The 22,700-nt window shown below is 40.3% G+C and overlaps 1 protein-coding gene across 1 annotated transcript in view; it reads left to right on the plus strand.

Annotated features, from left to right (window-relative positions):
• Positions 1–22,700, plus strand: part of DEPTOR (DEP domain containing MTOR interacting protein) — a 168,101-nt gene that overhangs the window by 54,656 nt on the left and 90,745 nt on the right. The window contains exon 3 of the mRNA XM_077167555.1: positions 585–708. Coding sequence (XP_077023670.1) covers positions 585–708 — 124 coding nt within the window. The remainder of the gene's footprint in view (positions 1–584; positions 709–22,700) is intronic.

The raw sequence follows: 22,700 nt of genomic DNA on the forward strand, positions 1-22,700 counted from the left end.
GCAGTAACTCCTTCAATGCAATTTTGACTCCACCCAAAGTGAGGCCAGACTCTACCAGGCCATCCTCGGCCAGGTTTTCCTGCAGGTTCCAGTCACACTGGTTCAGGGGCATAGACCACCCACATTTCTGACCAACTGGCTCCAAATTCAGGGGTTCCCACCACCTCCTTGGGTTCAGTAATTTGCTAGAACAACTCACAGAGCTCACTGAAAGCACCATACTTAGAGTTATTGTTTTACTATAATTATAGAAGTAACAAGAAAAAGGTGTATTTGTTGGAATCAGTGTCCATGTGTTTGAATTTAGTCTCCAGACCCCTAATCACTTAGTCTGTCCTTCTGGTGTGCCCAGCCCCACTCTGCTGTCTCGGTAGCATAGGAACTGTCAGGTTCAGTTCTTGGCATACCATGAATAACCGAAGACACTCCAATCATGGGAAATTCCAAAGGTTCAGGAGTTCCTTCCCCGGAAACTAGGGAGTAAGTTTTGCCAAGTTTTTATTATGCTACAGTTAGTATCTTATTTCACTTGAATAATTAAATACGAATGATTTTTTTTTCTCTGTGTATTTATTGTGTTTCAGTGTGTGATGAGCATAAGGAATTCAAGGATGTCAAACTCTTCTACCGCTTTAGAAAGGACGATGGCACCTTCCCGCTGGACAATGAAGTGAAAGCTTTCATGCGAGGACAGAGGCTATATGAGAAGTACGTCACATGTGCAATCCCTACTCTAATCTTGACTTGTAGAGAGAAGCAGGGCTATTTCAGTCTTTAACCATGTTGACTTCTGCCTGGCAGTTCCATATGGGCTGATTATATAACTGTTCTCTCTTTGCCAGAAATTACATTGCTTTCATAAGATTCTTAATACAGAATTTATTTAAATAGTTTTTTTTCTATTTTAAGTCAACTCACCCAAACTCTGGAAGAGAAAAACAAAAGGTTGGAGCTTGATGTTTACCCCTAAGTGATGTGGGTGCCCTTTCCCTCTATTTTCAATACTGTGGTTATATAACATGGAGATGTAACCTTGTGAATGCCTAGAGAAGTAGCATCGAGAATAGGACAAGTTCAGGCTCAAATCAGGTCAAGAGATGAGTAGTGAGAGGACCTCACTTAGCAAGAATAACCTTTTAGCTTTTTGGAAGAGATGAGTATAGTTTTGCCCAGGACTACTTGGGCAGTGGGTCTTGAGCCAGAGTGGACAGTCTCTGAGCTGCTGTGCTGCTCTGTGCCCTCTTTTCTGTCTCATCTTCCTTGTTTTTTTCCAGGGCAGTCATTAGAGAAGGGAGAACAGGAGCAAGGTCCCCTGTCTCCCTCCTTCTGTCTGGCTGTCTCTCCAGGCTTCAGGAACTGACACTTTATCACATAAAAAGCCTACTCTGCGGTGCAGGATTTGGAGAGGAGGGCAGGTGGCCAGATAAAGTAGCATGTTAGTTAAGAGCCCAGGCTTAGGAGCCAGACAGGGTTTGAATTCTAGACATGCCAGCCTTGTCAACTTCAGTGTCCTCATTTGTGGAATGGAATAATGGTAGTACCTACCTCCTACTGCTGCCATGAGATTTAAAAGAATACACTGCGCCAAGTATATAAAGTATTTAGCTCAGCATTTCCTGCATGTCATGGACCCAACAAATAGTAGCCATTCTAGGTGTTAATTGACATGGTATTGATGACTGCCCTTGATTCTGTCCCTCTGTTCTAGTTTGCTAGCTGCCAGAATGCAATATACTAGAAACGGAATGGCTTTTAAAAGGGGGAATTTAATAGGTTGCTAGTTTAAAGTTCTAAGACCAAGAAAATGTCCCAATTAAAACAAATCTATAGAACTGTCCAATCAAAGGCATCCAGGGAAAGATACCTTGGTTCAAGAAGACTGATGAAGTTCAGGGTCTCTCTCTCAAGTGAGAAGGCACATGGCAAACACAGTCAGGGCTTCTCTCTCAGCTGGAAGGGCACATGGCGAACACGGTGTCATCTGCTAGCTTACTCTCCTGGCTTCCTGTTTCATGAAGCTCCCCGGGAGGTGTTTTCCTTCTTCATCTCCAAAGGTTGCTGGCTCGTTGACTCTGCATCTCATGGCTACATCATTTTGCTTTCTCTGAATCTCTTTCTCCAAAATGTTTCCTCTTTTATAGGACTCCAGTAAACCAATCAAGACCCATTCAAATGGGTGGAGACATGTCATCCCCTAATCCAGTTTAACAACCATTCTTGACTAATCACATCAACCAGGGAGATGATCTCATTACAGTTTCAAACATACAGTATTGAATAGAGATTATTCTACCTTTACGAAATGAGATTTATATTAAAACATGGCTTTTCTTAGGGGGCATACTTCCTTTCAAACCAGCACACCCTCCCATGTTGCGTTTTGCTCTCTATCTATCCCAGTTCTATTCCCAGTGTTTCTGGAGCTAGTATTGTCTAACCCGTTAGTGTCCTGATATGTACAAGCTCTGTCACTTTCTGGTGTATTGAAGTATAGAAAATCCCTCATCTCTATATAGACATGATTGGTGACTCTGTATCAAATTCAGGTGAATTTCGATGGAAGGGATCCATGAACATATCTATTTGTGTATTTGAGTGTGTGTATGTATTTTGTTGCTGTTCATGCCTTCTAGAATAGACTAATCCCTGCCCCATCTTCCATTGCGTCTTCCCTCGCATCCTGCATGCCAGTTGTCAAACTATGTGTCTCTCAATTATCCAAACCTCCTTTCTGCTTTCAGGCTCCTCATTAATTAGAAAGATTTATTGAGCTCTAGCCCATGTCAGGCACAGTTATAGACACTTATTCGGTGGATCAAAGATAGTTAAAAACCTCTGCCGTCATGGAGCTTGCATTCTAGTTGAGGAGACAAGTGATAAATACAGGAAGATGCAATGCAATATTATACAGGTGCTATTTTAGGTGGGGGAGGGATTCAGGGAGGACATCCCTGAGGAGGTGACATTTGAGCACAGACCTGAATAAAGTGAGCCATGAGGAGGAGGGAACAGCAAGGGTAAAGCGAGGGTAAAGGCTTTGAGGTGGGAATGTGCTTGGCATGTTTGGCATAGCAGGGAGCCCGTGGTGTCTGGAGTGGGGGAGGTTGGGGTAGTGTCTGGAGTGGGGGAGGTTGGGGTGATGTCTGGAGTAGGGGAGGTTGAGGTGATGTCGTAGGAGTTGAGTCAGGGTCAGGCCATTTAGGGCCCTCAAAACCATGGTAAAAATGGAAGGCTTTAAGTGAAATGGGAAGCCACTGGAGAAAGAAGAGTAGGGAAGTGAAAATCTGATGTACTCCTCACATTTGCTGTTCCCTCTGCTTAGAAAACTCTCCCTGCCTCTCTGAGCCCTCCCTCTAGTTCTCTGATTCCTGCTGGCTTCAGGTTAACTGTGACCTTCTCTGGGAATCCTTCCCTATCCCCTTAAGACTGAATTAGGCACTGCTCCTATGTGTTTACACCATCAAAGAGCTGTATTAAAATGTCTTCTTTGTTTCCTGCATTCGATTCTAAGCAACTTACGGGTAGAGGCACCCTCATTCTTCTTTATTATTCTTCTTTATATCTCCCACGACGTTAACACAGGCTTGGGAGAGTGTAGACAATAAATATTTGCTGAAAAGAGTGAGTAAACCGATCCTTGGACAAGTTGATCAATATTGCTGTACTTTTCCTTCCGACAGTTGACTTTCTTATCAGTAGTGTTAATTGTTTGATTGTCCAAGTCGATTTATTTCTTCAAACTGCTTCTGAAATTAGCACTGGGAAAAAGTAATTTGATAAGTACTTAACCTTGGATGACCTAGCTGAGGCCTTGAAAATCTTGGTCCCTCCTTTTAGTTTCTGGAACATGCAAAGGGTAAGCTTTGTGGCCTTTGGAATTGACAATTCAGTTTAACTATTTGATCATTATGTTAATGTATCCACTTAATTAGTATTGTGCATTTCCCCGCCCCCCCCCCCCATTTAGGCCAATTTTTACTAATCTCAGCATATAATATAATTTTGTAAGTTTTATATACTTTTTGTAGCATTAAGAAATGATTAGTTGGCTTTGTTCATAGCCCATCTTTTCAAGTATTTCATTTATTTCCATATTGAAATTTTTTCCTACATTCTTTAAGTCAGAACCCTCATTTATGATACTCTAATATTTGTAAAGGAAGGTCTCATAAAAGTATTTTAAAACATTACTTTAAAATAATAGCAATAGATAATATTTGTTGATTGGTGACTATGTATCAAACATCCTGACTAATCCTTTTTTCTTTTTTTATTTCTAAATATTTTTATTTCAAATCTCTTTTCACCCCTCCCCAAAGAGACACGGGTCGGTACAGCAATCATAAAATGATATAAACACAAGAGTCAAATGTCTCCCACACTGACACTTAGAAAAAACAGGAGTTGTACATGGGGTTTCCAAACAGGACCTGCAGCAGCTACTACTGTCTCTTTATTAGAGTCAAATATGCCTATTAATACAGTATATAGACACCCCATTCTGAAACTAAGTTACAGGGATATCCCAACACCCACTGCCTCTATCCCCAGAAAAATACCAAAACACATCCAAAGTGCATTTGTTTTGTTTATATCAAAACACCGTTCCCTTTTCCCATTCCACCCTCAGACCCTCCCACTTGATTTAAGATCGACCTGCAAGTCTATTTTAACCATTTGGTCTTTTTGGTGTTTTTTTTAGTTTATGAAAATAAATTATACAGCAACTATTTTCATAAATTAAGCACAAAAGAAGCGAGTAAAGGTGAAAAACTAAATGGGAAGATAAAAGCCATGCTTTAGCTTGGAGGGCAGAAGTGACTAAAGAGGACAGAAGTGGTTGTAGGAGAGTGGGGTACCCCTTCCGGTGAAGAACAGGCAACCACCCTGAGCTCAGAATGATACCCCTCTTCACTGGGTTTCTTAAAAACAACCAAAAAATGGACAGCAGTGTCAAACCATAGACAGCACCAGGTTTGACATTCTGACAACCAGCATGCCCAGAGAGCAGTGCCCGGATTATCCTTGTCTCCTGGAAAAGGTCCTGGGAATAGCAGTGACGGGCAGGTCCCAGTTCAAGGGAGCACCAGGGGTGGAGTGGTCAGACCAGCCTTCTGCTCCACCTGAGCTGTCTGGGAGCTAGGAGGCAGCAGTGTTGGAGCTGTGCACTTGGTGATTATTCTAAATTCGGATAAAGAGTGTGAGAAGTTTTTCTTTAGTCTTTATCTCCAGGTGAAACTGCCATCGCGGTCCAGCTGCAACCATTCATGTCTTCCTCTCATGGCCCTGCTTTTTACCTGCCCCTTGATGCCTCTCGGCATTGCAGAGGAGGGGCTGAGAGAGGGGAAGGGAGCACTTCCTTCCAAGTACCCTCTGAAACGAGATGGCATGGAAATGGGGGCATGTCGACAAACTCAGCATGTGGCACTGGCTTCCTGGGAGGGAGATGGGAGTAGGAAGGGATAGGTGAATAGGTGAAGGCTTATCGAGGAGAGGAAAGGAAACAGGAAGAAACTGGGCGACACCTACAAGAAAGGTAAGAAGCAATGAAAAGGACAAAGATCATATGAAATCTGCATATGAAGAAAGGTCTTCCCATGACAGCTTAGAAAATAAATATTAAAAAAAATTTTTTTTAAAACATAACAACATTCTTACCATATGATCATTTCATTCTTGGGACATAATCAATAACTCACAATATTATCACATAGTTGTATAGTCACCACCATGATCACTTCTTAAAACGTTTGCATCAATTCAGAAAAAGAAATAAAAAAGGAAAAGAAAAAAATTCGTATACACCATACCCCTCACCCCTCCCTTTCATTGATCACTAGCATTCAATCTACTAAATTTAGTTTAACATTTGTTCCCCCTATTATTTATTTTTAATCCATATGTTTTACTCATCTGTTCATAAGGTAGATAAAAGGAGCATCAGACACAAAGTTTTCACAATCACACAGTCACGAGACTCAATATTTTAAACACAATTCATTATTCTTTCTATTTTTTTTTAAATTTATTTTTTATGTGCATGGTCCCAGAATCCTGCTTGAAAGGCAGGCATTCTAACCACTGAACTACCCGTGCACGCTACTCTTTCTATTTTAACTGCCGCACGCAGGCCCCCAGTGCCTCTGTCCCTTGGTCCAAATCCCTATCTCACTCCTCTCGGGCCTTTATTGTCCATTTTCTCACGGCCTCCTGCAGTTTTGTACTGAGGTTGACGATACCAGGATATATCATGGGGGAACTGGGAGAGTTGACCTTGCCTTCTTGAGCTTTGGGGCCCAATGACCAGTCCATTTTATTTCATCATCATAATACCCCCCCTAAGTTAGAGGCTATCATTGTCCCCATTTTATGAATGAGGAAAATATGGCAAGGAAAATTTACATCTCTTGCCTGCGGTCACCTCACTAGTAAATAAACAAGCTGGTATTTGAACCCAGAAGCTTCAGGCTTGTTGCCATTGGACTATTAATAAATCCTTCCCTCTTCTTTTGTTGGGGATTAAATGGAATGAAATCAACTTTTATTTCAAAATATAATTTTCCTTGAAGTAAAATACAAGGTTTCTGAGGTATCCAGGGTATTGCTTTTTCTGTAAAAATTTACTGAAAATATTTCAGGATTTAAAAGTAGTCATTGTAATAGGAGAGTAAAATGTTTCTCTTTCCTGGTAAAACCTGCATGGTATTCTTTAGACGTGGCAAAAACAGCGATGCCTCTTATTTGTAAATTAAGCTTCTCAAAGTTCTTCCACTAGATGATCTTATCTGAACCTCCTTATAAAATAGATGGGCATGTGTTATTGTTTCTATTTTCAGAGACAGCCTCAGTGACCCTGAGCAAGTAAGAGGTGTGTGTGTGACACAGCCTGAGAGGGATGGGGCGACACCTGAACCCAGAATGGCAGGTGTTGAGGCAGTGGTTCCCTGCATACCCTCTGCCAGCTCTGAGGGGCTGGCCGCATTGTCACTGTTTCCTTTCGGCTTTTCTCTTGCTTGTTTGCTGCGTTATTAATAGCACTTTGTGAAACTCAGTTTCTGGCTGAGGTTTTTGCTGCACTGTGCTGATGCTTGCATATCCTGGCTTCCTAACCCACGGTGGTGTTTCTCGGCCTGCTGTTTTGTAGGGCAGAGCTGTGTCTCGATACTAAGATTTAAATGACTCTGTTGCCTCTTCGTGTCTCTGTCATCGTTACCCTGACTCAGAGGTACTTGAACAATGCTAGTTAGGAGGTCAGAAGCCAGCTCTTTCACGTTGCCACAATGTGAGGAAAGTCAAAGGGGAGCTGGTGGCATGACTCCAGTTGCAGGGTGGCTACCAGTGGGCTTAGGAGTCACACAGCCCTGGGATCAAATCCCAGGCTCACAACCTGCTTGCTCTGTGACCTGGAATAAGCTGCGTAACTCTCTGATCTGCAGTCTTACATGGGGATAAGACTGGGACCCGCTTGGAAAAGTCAATGGGGGGGATTAAAGGGATGTACCTGTGCAGTGCTGGGTGCACAGCTGGGTACAGAATGAGAGCTCCAGATATACCAGCTTCTGCTGTTAGAGTACCAAATAATAAGGTAAATAAATGATACCATTCCTCTTTTATCATATTCTTTTCAGAAGCAACCTAGTGTAGTGGCAAAGAGTCCAGGAGCCACATTACCTGGGTGTGAATCCCTGTACCATGCCTTGAGGCAGGTGGCTTCACTTCTCTGTGCCTCTATTTGTGCTCCCTCTGCATCCGATGTAGTTAATGGAGATACTGATTGTACCAACCTCATAGGCTTCTGGGAATTAACTGAGCTCATATGTCCACGGCATGTAGCACAGGCCTGGGTGAGAATGAGGGCATGTGAGAACAAGCCATGACTCATGTTCCTGCTGCCAGCTTGAGGGGAATGTTAGAACGAAGGTGCATGCTTGTGGATTGAGGCCCAGACGTTGCTGTTTTGAGGAATTCATCTAAGCACGTTCAGGGCACTGGGCACTTTAGGCAGCAGGCACTGGTGAGCATTCACTATGAGGAGTTGATGAACAGAAGCTGCAGGACTTGAGAGGGCATAGCCTCTCTCCAGGAGGGGCTTCGTTTCCCACTTATTTTTGCATAAGGCACAAATACTCCAGATACACAATACACTCACGTAAGTAATCTTCTCCCAAACAGTACAATTTTTGGCTTGCAAACAAAACTTTTGTATGCAGAATAAATAGCCATAATTTAGAAGCACACCACTGAGTCTGCTTATGCTGCCTTCAGACAGTGGAAGGTGTTTTGGATGGGTCACAAGCTGCAAAACCTGACTATCTCTCAGCAGTTGGCAAAGTAGACCTCTTTATAAAAAAAATGTATTCAGAATTATCAAATGCTTATATATTGGCATATAGAATTAACTATAAAAGAGAATACAAGTATGAGGTCCCTTTCTGGTGCTTACACTAAAAGTGTACTGAACATTTTAAACTAACCTTGATTTTCTCTCCAGACTTAGAGAGGAGAATTCTCAATTCTAATTTAACCTCAGTCTTATTATTGAATTAAATCCCTTCTAGATCTAGCTTAAATAGACAACAGCTTAGATTTTCTTGGTCTAAAGGACGTTGGCTTTCTCAGCAGCAGTAGTTTCTTTCTGCAGCCACTAGTTGTCTATTATCTTGATTAGGCTTTCAGACCTGACTGAAGAACTGGTTTAAAGGGCCCTTATGTCATTCGATCTCTGCTGAGTTCCTACTGCTTCCTTTATAGTCTCTCTTTCTCTCTCTTTCTTAGGACTGAAAAGAATAAAAGGCAAAGAAACTATATCCAAAGGGCAAAACCCTTTTGTGTATTTTATCTTATCAGAGGTTTCTCTGCCATGTGCCTTTGGGCTTCCTCCTGTTTCCTCCAAGTGCCTGGTACAATAAATATTTGTTGAATGAACAAAGGAAGCTACACGCTGTGATTGCTGTGAGCTGCTGAGCTTGCCCCATGAAAGAGCTACAGAGGACTTGCTTTTCTTGCCAGGCCATAGTTGCCAGAAGCTTACCTGATCTTGCCTCTTTGGAGTGTGCAAAGCATTTTGTACATTAATTGGTTTGATCCCCAGTACAATTCTGTGAGTTATAATCAGAAGGCAAAATTAATCCCATTTTGGATGGGGAGAGATCTAATGACTGACATAAATCCTAATGCTGGAGTTAAAACCAAAGCCAAAACAAAACAACCAAACAAAAAACTACAAGTTTTTAACTCCATCTTGTTGTATTTTCACTATGCAAGTGCTTCTCAAACTAAGATCCTGAGTTCTGCACGGATACAAATTTAGTGTTCAAAATATATTTTAACTATTTTTCAAACTGTAATAAAAACATTTTCAACATTTTCCTACTTTGAAGAATATTAGTATGTTTACTTATGCTGCTTAGTGTTTTCATAGAATATTGGAATAAAATGTATCCTGCCTTCTTGATTTATTTGAAGAGTGTCCCAAGATTGCAATTTAAGTGGTTCAAACATTGTCACCTTTTGTAACTGCTTTTCTGTGTGACTCAGGATGATTGTGATACTGTGTAATTAATGTCAAGAACTGTAAAGAGTTTGACGTTTTACCCTGCTTGCCAGCTAACGAATTTGCCTGCCACTCTTTTGTGGATGTTGGGAGAAGACACGAGGTTCCTGGGGTCAGATTCGTAGGACAGTTTATTTCTTAGCAATAGTAGTAGCCAGAATATCATCATTTTAAGCTGGTTCCCAGAGCCGACATGATAAGGGCCAGGGGATACCTGCACACATGGTGGGTTGTGTTAGGAGAGGAACCCCAGGCTTGGAGAACCTGAATCTTTTGTAATGGTCTGCCAGCAGACCTGCCCTCTGTTCCAGAGGGAGACGTTATCTTTATTATGTTGGATAGAAAACAAACCTGTCCTTTAACATCAGAGAGAGACATTATCTTTATTTTCCAAGTCTGCTCACTATGCAAACATTTTTTAAAGGATTGCCTAGAACAAAAGCTGTTTGTGCTTCTGCTTGCAAGACATGAAGAAATGACAGGAACCCCTGTAGAACTGTTTTCCCACAAATAAAAACACACAAGTTAATTGATTGTTAGAACAGCAATAATTACCCTCAACACCCCTCATATTTTTCTATTTTTTTTTTGTTAATCAATGCTATCTTTTTTTTTTTTTTTAAACAAGGGCAGGCAGCGGGAATCGAACCCGGGTCCTCTGGCATGGCAGGCAAGCATTCTTGCCTGCTGAGCCACCGTGGGCCGCCCAATCAACACTGTCTTAAAGTGTGGGAGACACAGGTTTGATTCCTGGTCCATGTACACAAAACAACTAAAACAACAACAAACAAAAACAAACCAACTATTTTGTAGGTTTCACTGTATAGCTTTTATAAGTAAATATTCTATAAGCACAAAATTTAAAGGATGGGATTCCCTGTAAGACTTCATTTAAGAAGAAAAGTTAGGTACTTAAAAACTGCGTTAATTTTAAAGGGTCATCATCTCTTCCCATGGGGTATTTAACAGAAACTTTAGAGCAAACCTGTAAGTGGTCTCTTTGTTCATGTGCAGCGCTGTGTGGAATCATGGGAAGATTTTTTACCTAGAGCTTTATCCTTGTGGATATTCCTAATCATCTCCTTTTAAAAAAATTTTTTTTATAGTAGGCCAAGTTGTATGTCTCACTGACAGGTCATGCAAATGTTTAATAATTTACCTATCAGGAGACTAAAAAGACTATTTAAAACTAACTCACTGTTTGTTTTTTAATTTTTATTAAACATTCTTTTTTATCACATAGTTGTATATTTATCATCATCATCATCATTTCTTAGAACATTTGCATCAATTCAGAAAAAGAAAACAGAAAAAAATCATACGTACCATACCCTTTACCCCTCCCTTTCATTGATCACTACCATTTCAATCTACTAAATTTATTTTAACATTTTCCCCCTAATTATTTATTTTTAATCCATATGTTTTACTCATCTGTCCATAAGGTAGGTAAAAGAAGCATCAGACGCAAGGTTTTCACAATCACACAGACACATTGTGAAAGTTGTGTCATTATACAATCATCTTCAAGAAACATGGCTACTGGAGCACAGCTCTACATTTTCAAGCAATTCTCTCCAGCCTCTCTGTTACGCCTTAACTAAAAAGGTGATATCTATTTAATGTGTAAGAATAACCTCAAGGATAACCTCTTGACTCTATTTGGAATCTCTCAGCCATTGACACTTTATTTTGTCTCATATTTCTCTTCCCCCTTTGGGCCAAGAAGTTTTTCTCAATAACTCACTGTTTTAAAAGAATAATTTTTAATATCAATGAAAATTGTATATTGCAGTAATTTCCAAATAACATCTGTATCTGAACACTGCCTGATAAAGAATAAGTGTAAAGAATGTAAGAGAGTATACATGCACATGAAACATAACTGGCCCTAGTTCATCTAGCATTGTTACCTCTGACCTCTTGTAGCTGCAGCCTGGGCCATGCAAGGCAGAGCCATCTCTGGAGCCAGCCTCCTGGCCAGTTTGGTCCAGGTAGCTGAGCTCAGCCCATTTCCCTGGGAATAGAAGCAGCTGGGGCTCTAGGTATTTGGTTTTGCCCAGGGATCGGGAAGTGGGAGTAGTAAAATAGCTCAGCTACTATTGTAAACCTGGGGAACCCAGGCCTATTGGAAACACAAAAAGGGGGCACAGTGAAGGGGAGGGATGCAGGCAGACTTAGTGCACTGGCAAGCAAGAGAAAGACAAAAGCAAGGTGATTTCTATAGTGTTAGAACCAGATGTTTTGGATTTTCTTTTTAATTAATTAAAAAAAATTTTTTTAAGTATATAACAACAGACAAATGCAAACATTCTTAACTTATGATCATTCTGTTCTACATATATAATCAGTAATTCACAATATCATCACATGATTGCATATTCATCATCATGATCATTTCTTAGAACATTTGCATCAATTCAGAAAAAGAAATAAAAAGACAGCAGAAAAAATTCACACATACCATACCCCTTACCTCTCCCTTTCATTGATCACTAGCATTTCAATCTAAGTTTATTTTAACATTTGCTCCCCCATTATTTATTTTTATAACACACGTTTTACTCATCTGTTGATAAGGTAGATAAAAGGAGCATCAGACACAAGGTTTTCACAATCACACAGTCACACTGTGAAAGCTATATCATTATACAATCATCTTCAAGAAACACGGCTACTGGAACACAGCTCTACATTTTCAGGCAGTTCCCTCCAGCCTCTCCATTACATCTTGACTAACAAGGCGATATCTACTTAGTGTGTAAGAATAACCTCCAGGATAACTTCTCAACTCTGTTTGGAATCTCTCAGCCATTGACACTTTATTTTGTCTCATTTCGCTCTTCCCCCTTTTGGTTGAGAAGGTTTTCTCAATCCCTTGATGCTGAGTCTCAGCTCATTCTAGGATTTCTGTCCCACGTTGCCAGGGAGGTCCACACCCCTGGGAGTCATGTCCCATGTAGACGGGGAGGACGGTAAGTTTGCTTGTTGTGTTGGCTGGAGAGAGAGGTCACATCTGAGCAACAAAAGAGGTTCTCTTGGGGGTGGCTTTTAGGTCTAATTTTAAGAAGGCTTGACCTATCCTTTGTGGGGTTAAGTTTCGTATAAACAAACCCCAAGACTGGAAGCACAGCCTATTGCTTTGGTTGTCTGCACTGCTTTTGAGAATATCAAGAATTCAACTTGGGGAAGTTGAATTTTCCCCCTTTCTCATCACTGGACTTTCCAAATACTTTTTTATTCACTGTTCAACTTACTCTGGGATTTATTGAGGCATCACTCTGGACACACCAATAAAATCTCATGCCCTACTCAAGGTTCAATGTACTTATGATGTTCAATTAAGCTGTCTACATAAGTTATATTAGGAAATGCACTAGTCAAAATATAAATTTTGTACAAAATAAACATTTTTTGCTGTAGTCTCACACATGAGGTAAAATTTTTAAATATTAATTACCGTCTATTTTCAGCACCCTGCAGTAATACATTCCTTTGTTCTTACTCATGCAAAAGCATTTTTAAAATTTGTACATTTAGTTACTATCATTATACACTCTAGGCATTCCTAGATTATACCATCTCAGTCTTTATCGTCTATCTTTCTTTCTGATTTCGTTTGTGCCCCCAGCCCTCCTCCCTCTATCGGTATCACATTCAGCTTCATTCATTGTTTTAACATAATTGTTTTACAGTTAGGCAGTATTGTGCTATTCATTTCTGAGTTTTTACAATCAGTCCTGTTGCACAATCTGTATCCCTTCAGCTTAAACCCAATATCTTACCCTATTTCTACCTCCTGATGATATCTGTTACCAATAAATTCTCCAAGTTTATTCACTAATATCAGTTCATATCAGTGAGACTATACAGTATTTGTCCTTTTGTTTCTGGTTAATCTCACTCAGCATAATGTCCTTAAGGTCCATCCATGTTGTTACATACTTCATAAATTTATTCTGTCTTGCAGCTGCATAATATTCCATCGTGTGTATATACCACAGTTTGTTTAGCCACTCATCTGTTGATGAACATTTTGGCTGTTTCCATTTCTTAGCAATTGTAAATAATGCTGCATCCTTGCCCTCATGTCCTCTGAGTAGATACCTAACAATGGTATTGCCGGGTCATATGGCAATTCTATATTTAGTTTCCTGAGGAATTGCCAAACTGCCTTCCATAGCGGTTGTACCATTTGACATTCCCACCAACAGTGGATAAGTGTGCCTCTTTCTCCATATCCTCTCCAGCATTTGTCATTTTCTGTTTTATTGATAATGACCATTATGGTGGGTGTGAGATGATATTTCATTGTGGTTTTGATTTGCATTTCTCTAATAGCCAGGGAAGTTGAGCATCTTTTCATGTGCCTTTGGCCATTTGAATTTCCTCTTCAGAGAAGTGTCTGTTCAAGTCTTTTGCCCATTTTGTAATTGGGTTGTCTGTCTTTTTGTTGTTGAGTTGAACAATCTATTTGTATATTCTGGATATCCTTTATCTAATATATCGTTTCCAAATATTGTTTCCCATTGTGTAGGCTGGGAGATGGACACTTCCTTGATGAAGTTCTTTGATGCACAAAAGTGTTTAATTTTGAGGAGTTTCCATTTATTTGTTTATTTCTTCAATGATCATGCTTTGGGTGTAAGGTCTAGGAAACCACCTCCTAGTACAAGATTTATAAAATATTTCCCTACATTTTCTTCTAACAGTTTTATGGTCTTAGATCTAATGTTTAGGTCTTTGATCCATTTTAAGTTAATTTTTGTATAGGGTGTGAGATATGCGTCCTCTTTCATTCTTTTGCATATGGATATCCAGTTCTCTAGGCACCATTTATTCAAGAGACTGTTCTAGGACCAGATGTTTTTGATCAGAGTGCTGAAGAGATAACAGTAAGTATAAAGATGTTGATGATGATGAAGGTAGCAAACACAGGGCATTTAGCCTATATGAATACTTTCTGTATTCAACCACTTTGCATGCATTTTCTTATTAAAGTGTCATTCCAAAATGAGATAAATAGTGCTATTGTCTCTTTGACAAAATAAGGAAATTGAGGCCAGCCAGGTGAGCTAACTTACCTAAGTACACATAGCCACAAAGCATGGGAACCAACTTTGAAGCTTAATTTCTATCTCCAAAGCCCATGATCTTTACTAATTTTCAGTCTGCAGCTTCTACTTCTCAAAGTTTCTACAGCTTCAATCCAAGGAGTTAATAATAACTAACACCATGAAATAATGGTAAGCAGCCTACAACTTAAAACTTTTTTAATGGGCCTGAAAAAAGTGTCCATCTCTTGACTCCCGCCAACTCCTTGGGTCAGGTTTTAGAAATCACATTGTTTTAGCATTTCTTATACTAAAGTATATGCCATGTACTATACTTAGCCAGTATAGTACATGGCATAATAAATACAGTGTGATTTGTTAACAGGCAGAACCGGCGACAGGCCAGCTGTGCTTGTCAGAAGTCGTCAGCAATTGATTGTCATCTCCAGATTTCTTGTTCCCATTTATTATTTAGAAATGACTTGAATTACAGGTAAACAGGATGCTGCTTGAACAGTGAATGGATTCATTGAGAATGGAGATTGACTGATACTGGTGACTTCTGCCAAGTTTTCCTAATCCTGTATAATTGCCAGGCTACGAACCAAGTTTCGGTAGCTCTGATTTTGCCAATCTATGTCTGTATTGGTCAACTTTGTAGAATTGAAAAACCATTTAGGATTTCTAGAGTTGGAAAGACACGGGTCAGAGTTCCTTTGCTACCTATTAACAAAACATTCAGCCTTTCTGAGTCTCTGTGTTTTCATCTATAAAATGGGAAGAAAAGGAAACATGCTTCACAGGCCTGTTGTGAGGTCTAAATAAGATAAATTTCAGTGGAGTCTCATCAAATGCAGGGCATGTTCTATTTCTGATGTATAAGGAAAAATGCATATTGTGCATATTTACCCAAGTTGCATAAAAAAACATGTACCTTTATGCAGTAGAGTCACATGCAGCATGGTGAGATGCTCAGTCCCTGGGCTGGATGTTTCTGTTTGTCCTTCCAGATCCACTCTCTACCCTTTTCTAACCTGCTGTGGGCCCCGGGAGACTGACCTGTGTGGGTTCCTTCCCCGGGCTCACTGCCCTCTGGTCTCTGGCTTGACTCCACCAGTGGAAGGCACCAGCAGGGGGACAAGGGGAAATAATGAGGTCAGGGTACTTACTCCCCTGCTACCATCAGACAGGTCTCACTCTACAGCTCTCCTCTTTGGGCTCTAGAAACCACCTCTCCTTACCCTTCAGGCCTAGAGGTATTGATGCTATCCCAGTCTGCTAGTCGAAGGAGCATTACCATCCGTTTTGGTTTCACTTGGTGCTGCCCATCCCTTTATTATAAATCGTCTTCTATAGACCAATTTATACATCCTATTGTTTCTGGCTGGGTCCCCAATTGTAGAAGTTGTGAGACACCGGAAACCTTGTCTCCTGTCTCTGGAGGAGACACGCAATCAGAATTGTCCACACCCTGTAATGAAAAATTCACATGTTCTTTGTTTTTCCTGAGAGTGTATTATGTATGATGTGATGGTTGGACTTGGCACATGGTACTCTTAGTCGCCACTACCTTGCAAGTATGGAATATGATTGGATTATTATGGGTTAGCTTAGCTCCCTGCCTCCCTTCTGCTGTAGTACTTGGTGTGTTAGTTTGCAAGCTGCCGGAATGTGAAATACCAGAACAGAACTGTAACAGCTTTTAAAAAGGGAATTTAATAAGTTACAAGTTTACAGTTCTAAGGAAGTGAAAGTTTCCGAATTAAGGTACCAACAAGAATGGCCCTAATGGGTCTGGAACACTCTGTCAGCTGGGAAGTCCTATGGCTGGCATCTGCTGGTCCCTTTCTCTTGGACTCCATTGCTTTCAGCGGCTTTCAGCCTCTGTCCCTGTGGGGGTTCCTCACTTTGCTTCTCTGGGACTGGCTTTCATCTCTTGGCTTCTCTTGGCTCTCCAGGTTCTGGCTTGCTTAACACCCGCTGAGCTTCAAGCATTTCCAAACGTCCATGTTTCTGTTCTCCCCGTGTCCGCGTCTGTCACCTCTGCTGTGAAGTTTCTGTCGGCTCTGAGGCTTCTGTGGTTTCTACAAAGTTTCTCTTTTAAGGATTCCAGTGAACGAATCAAGACCTACGTGGAATAGGTGGAGTCACATCTCCATCTATTCAAAAGGTCACACCCACATTGGGCACGCCACCCCCCAAAACAACAAGATAATCCAATCAAAAGATTCCAGCCTGTGGTGCTGAATTGGGATTAGAAGAAACATACTCCCGCAAGATTGGATCAGGATTAAAACACGGCTTTCCTGGGGTGCTGATATTTTCACATCGGCACAGCAGCCGTCTCTCCAGAGTGATTGCACTTGATGTTTCAGTCTCTCCAGCTTGACCATAAGCTCTTTGAGGTCAGGACTTTCAGGTCTTCTACAGCTTTGGATCCTCAAGGTCCAGCGCATAACAAGTACCCATAAATGGTTGTTGAAGTGATGAATGGATAAATGACCACATGGTGATTCTTATTTAGCAAAGGAGTCATTGGGCAGCACCTTCCTTCCTTTCCTAGCCTGGAGAGTGTTCAAATTTGAATAAAACCAGCAGTAGACATTTCCTGGTCTAAAGCCACTTTATTCATGTTTGCTGGCTGTAGGTTCTGATCATAAACATTCAGGAAGAATAATGATCACCATTTTCTGAGAACTTACAGTGCTCTAGGTACCAAGCTAAGTAAATATTTTTCATACATTGTTTGATTTAATCCTTACACACCCCTAAGTGGGAGATATTTTCACTATCTATTTACAGGTGAGGAAATGAATAGGAGATGGGCTAAGTAACAAGCTTTAAAACCTCCAGTTGCTCAAGTGTGCTCTTGGCTCTTCACTTCCCCACACTTGGCATTAAAAACCAATGAACTTCCTTGCCGTGGACCTGTGGAAATCGAGTATCAGGTCCAGCATGGTTTGGATCCAATGATTCCAACTCACATCGAGTGTCAGTTTATTCCATCTTGAAGAGATTAAGAACCCAGTGTCTTTTCTACAGGAAATAACTCTTTGTTTTTAAGTGTTGCGATTCTAGAGTGAATGGACCAAGGGGGAGGGGGAAGAGTGAGGCTGTGCCAAACGTTCTGCAACAAGGGAGCCGGGGTGGGGGGTGGAGGTGGGGGGCGGGCAAAAAACACAGAAGGCAGAAGAGAGGGCAGGACACTTCTGAGAGCAGGACAGTCATTCTGAGTAAAGGAAAAGTGGAAATTCAAGGAAGAATAAACGTGGAAGGAGCAGCTGGAAGTTTTTAGAGGAGAAAGGTATTCTTCCATGATTGAAGGCTTTGCCTCCACGGCTCCCTCAGCTGGTGGCTTTGTGTTAAGTGCAGAGATGATTCCAAGAAGTGTTGTTTGTGTTGCTTTGTTTGCTAAATGAAAACATCCCTGCTTTATTATAGTCCCTTCAGATTGAGTTGGGGAGGGAAAGCAAAGGCACATTCTTCTACCCGATGGAAAAAGCAGCAAATCGACGGAATTTACTAATTTCAGAACTCCTAAAATAAGAGTCTTGCAAACCAGAAAGAAAAAAAAAATCCAGATAACATTTTAAATTTTATTGAAGTATGATATTAATGTAGGGTAGAGTACCCATATCACAAGTGTACAGCTCAATAAATTTTCACAAACCAAACGTAACCTGTGTAACCACAACCCAGACTAATAGTATCTGTCCTTTGTATTCTGTCATGGTTTACTATCCTAAGTACAATAAACTTTTACACCAGTCTTAGCATTTTCTAGAAGATAAAATTTCATTTTTACTAATTAAACTTTTTTGAACTTTCTCCGTTTCACCTTTCACCTCATGCCTCTACCTCCCAAATGCTTAGAGTTGGTTCTTCTCTCCAGCTGGGACTGGTGTCCACTCACGACAAGGGTCAGCCTCAGGGATGTGTGTGAGTGTGCATAAATGTGTGTGTATCCGAGTGTATCATTTGTTCATTGCTGCTCTATGCCAGACCACTGGCTAACTACTTTATACTGATTATCTGAGATTTTTACAACCCCGTTGAGGAATATATTATTGTCCTCATCACGTAGAAGAGGAGACTCAGAACCATGTAACCCAGCCACAGCTTGGAAATAACAGTTCAGAAATTCACACCCAGACTGCTTCCCATTGCTGTTACTTTGCCATCTGAACTCATAGGCCAGAGCAGAGGAGAAAGGAATCCACCAGGTCATCCCCAGATTCCTTTTGCATGGTACTGGAGTATTGTTTTTCACTCATTATATTTTCTTCCTGCCTGTCATATCTCACTTTTGCAGACCATCCCCTTCTCTCTAATTCTTTACTAAGTGATGGCTGAGAGTCTCCAAGCATCTGCCCAAACCCCAGTGGCTCCAACTTTTGCTGAGTGTTTCTTTTTCCCGTTTTTCCTAGACCAAGGTGAGCACTTGACCCTTTGGCACTGATGACCCCTTGCTGGTTTCCAGCCAGTGGGGGGAATGAAACTAAAGAGGTTTCCAGCCTCTAAGAACTTTGCTTCCTCCCAGTCTTCCACACTTGTCCTAATCTGTGCAGTGCCAGGGACCAGCGTGAGGCAGGGTGTCCAGTAATGCAGGATGCATTTGTTGCACTGAAAGCAAGTTGCCATAATGGAAAGTAAAGAGATGACTGGCCATCATCACATGGAAGGATAATTATGCTGATGCCTCTACCTCCCAAATGCTTAGACTTGGTTCTTCTCTCCAGTTGGGACTGGTGTCCACTCATGACAAGGGTCAGCCTCAGGGATGGGTGTGTGAGTGTGCATATATGTGTTAACCTGATTGACACTACTGAGCTCAGAGTCTTTCCCTCAGCCCTGTAGGATACCCTCCCATCCCTTGGGCATGGCATGTGAAGTCTTGCTGACGTAGTCTCTGCCTACTTACCGCCCACGCTCGTCTCTGTCGGCTTTGCCTTCCTGATCTCCTGCCCAATTCTGAAACGGGTGAACCTGACCTTCCCCTGAAACCATGCCTTGTAGCTGCTGCTCCTTGCTGTTGTATCTTTTCCCTGTCTCCATGGCCAACTCCCATTTCTTCTTTTGAAGCTTAAAAAGTCCTCTCTCTGGTAGATCTAGATATTTCATTCCCTTGCTCCTCCTTCTTTCTATATATATACCTTTACGTTCATTGTGGCTTTTATCTGCCTTGCACATAGCTGTTTTAATATAAGTGTTTAGAGCTTCTCCACTTACTACTGAACAGTAAGTAACTTGAGGACAAGGGCTGTGTCTTTCTTAATCTCCTGGGACATAGAAGATGCTCAATAAATATTTATTAATGATGGAATCAATAGATGAAATCAGTAAAGTAGTGATTTTAAACCTGTTGTACAGAAGGGAGTTTTGTGATTACCTAATGCAAGAACCTGCTGGAAAAAGGAGTTGTGATGCATCTTCCCTTTTCACACCACTTCCAGAAATATGCAGGACAAAGTGCTCTCACTCTCACATGGCTTGTTGACCTGCAGGGGGTCATTCCCTGCCTGGTGTTGTGTTCAGTTTTAGCTTGATCACTCCAGCTTACCCCTTTTAAATATATTTATTAAAAATAAAAATAATTAAGAACAAAAATATATATTTATTTTATTTTCCCTAGTTTGTATTGTCTTCAGTTTTTCTTCAGCATTCCATCTTACCTCTCCTAAATTTATTTTCTTTCCTTCCTTGTGTAATTAGAAAGTACTAATTAGGAAGAACTGCTTACATGAGCATTTGGTGTTTTTAAGTACTAGCTATTATTGATAGAGTTGATGCTATACAGGTAAATTGACACAAAATTCATAATAATTAGCTTTGAAAATAATATACAGAAAGCTCTTTAGTTAATATACATGGGTTAAAAATATCGCATGTTAGAAAACAGGAGGGAAAATGGAAAAAGCAGCCACTTAGCATCTTCTAATAATTCTATCTTCTACTAATTATGGAAGTGCCCAATTGAAATAACCATTTCCTTAAAAGGAGTCTTTTAATATGTATTTGGAACTCAGCTTCCCTCGACAATTGTTTGGAAAGGCTCACAGAGATTTGAATTGTTTTGAATGAGAGTAGGAGTGTTTGTCTTCTTTCTGTGTAATTTTAGTTATGGAACTGTAGTTGAATGTTACCTTTAGGACGGCTATGGCCTGGAATCTACAACCAGCTTCCATCTAAAATCTGAAAATGAAGTTTGAATAGAACAATGCGAAAAACAGTAGGGAATGTGAAAATTACAACTTCAATTCCCAAATACTCTCTAGAGCATAAAAACCAGCACTGAACAGTTCTCATTCTCATTCCAGGTAATTTAAAATAGTCAGCAAAAAGAAAGGGATATTATCCATCAAAGTCAAATAATGTGCTCCATTCTAAGTTTTCAACCAATCAGTCAGCAAATATTTGTCGAGCACCTCATGCATAGTCCTCAGTGGGTGCAGTTTTCAAAGAAATAAAAATTTTTAAGGCATGGTGTCTGTCCTTTAGGGCTTCTAGTTTGGCTGGAAGGATAAAAACAGTGCATTAAAAATTGAGAACACGCATACCTAACTATGGTAATGACTTTAAATTAAAGGAGAGAGATCTGTGTGAATTGCTCTTTAGTTGGGATATAGTTCATAGAGGGGTTAGAAATTAATCTAGCGTTTTAAAGCAGAGCCCTGCTATCTCAAGGGTACCTTTGTGTGAATGAGAACTAGGCACCGTTCTCTTCAAGCTGGTACAGCCCCTCTCCTCAGCTTAGGGCTGTGCACAGGGAGCCCGGCCTTGATTTCTGATCCCACTTTCCCCTGCAACTGGGTTCCTTTGTACAGTGAATAACCTGAAACCCTGTGCAAGGAGGCTGTATTTTGAAAGAGAGCTTGGATTTCTCTAGGAACAAGGAAGGAGGAAAGATGTGATACAGCAAACTAAGTGAGGGATAAAAGAATGAGTATGTTCTATTCCATGTATAATATGGAGATAAGTGAAGGTGCATAGAAGATTCTGGTTGGCAAACTGCTAAGTGGCTGCTTTTTCCATTTTCCCTCCTATTTTCCAACATGCAATATTTTTTTACCCATGTATAATAACTAAAGAGCTTTCTGTATATTATTTTCAAAGCTAATTATCATGGATTTTATGTCAATTTACCTGAATAGCATCAATTCTATCAATAATAGCTAGTACTTAAAAACACCAAATGCTCATGTAAGCATTTCTTCTTAATTAGTACTTTCTAATTACACAAGTCAATGGTATGCATTTAAAACTGTATATTAGAAGCATATATCTAAATATATAAATTATTCATTGGGAGCTAGTTTATTATATATCAGTATTACTGTAAGCATTTTTTTCAGGAAGCCAGTCATCTGGCTAAATATAAGCTTAATTATTTTGTAACTTTTTTTTGGCCTGGGCAGTCTCCGGGACTGGAACCCTGTAACTTTTTTATTAATGACATTTTCCCTTAGTTACAAAAGTAATACATTATCTTTGTAGAGAATTTGAGTAGTAGACAATGTATTAAGAGAAAAGAAAAGTCATTCCCAAACTACCCTAGAGGTAACAATTTTAATATATTGGTAGATAAAATTTTAAAGACTAATAATGGTTTTTATATAGAGAGTTTTATGTTTTGCCTCTTAAAATAATTTATCATATTAATATGTGATTTTTTTAAGCTCTCTCTCTAAATTCTAAAACATATTTTTGGCTTGCTAGCGTCACAGGTCATTTGGGCTCTCTCTCCAACTTATAAGTCTTGTAGTACACCATTCGCATATATTCCCACGATATATAGGGCCTCAGCTCTTTTGAATTTTTTTTCAATGTGAAGGAGATCACTATCAACTTATTTCTATTCCTGAACTGGCCCCTAAATGTGGCAGTTCCTTCTATTGTAATGTTGCCTTCCCCTTGAGTTGACAGTGAATGTGGGAAATCTGACTCAGATATATATTCAGGGAAAGGGTTGAAAATCAGCTCACATGTACAGCCAAAATCTGGTGTGTCCTTGCAGGAGGCAAGCATTTATTAATGCTTAGCAATTTATAAGATGTGTGACTTTATGTTGTGGTTGTAGACCAATACATGACAAT

The sequence above is a fragment of the Tamandua tetradactyla genome, chromosome 6 (genome assembly GCF_023851605.1).
Source record: "Tamandua tetradactyla isolate mTamTet1 chromosome 6, mTamTet1.pri, whole genome shotgun sequence".
Lineage (NCBI taxonomy): Eukaryota > Metazoa > Chordata > Mammalia > Pilosa > Myrmecophagidae > Tamandua > Tamandua tetradactyla.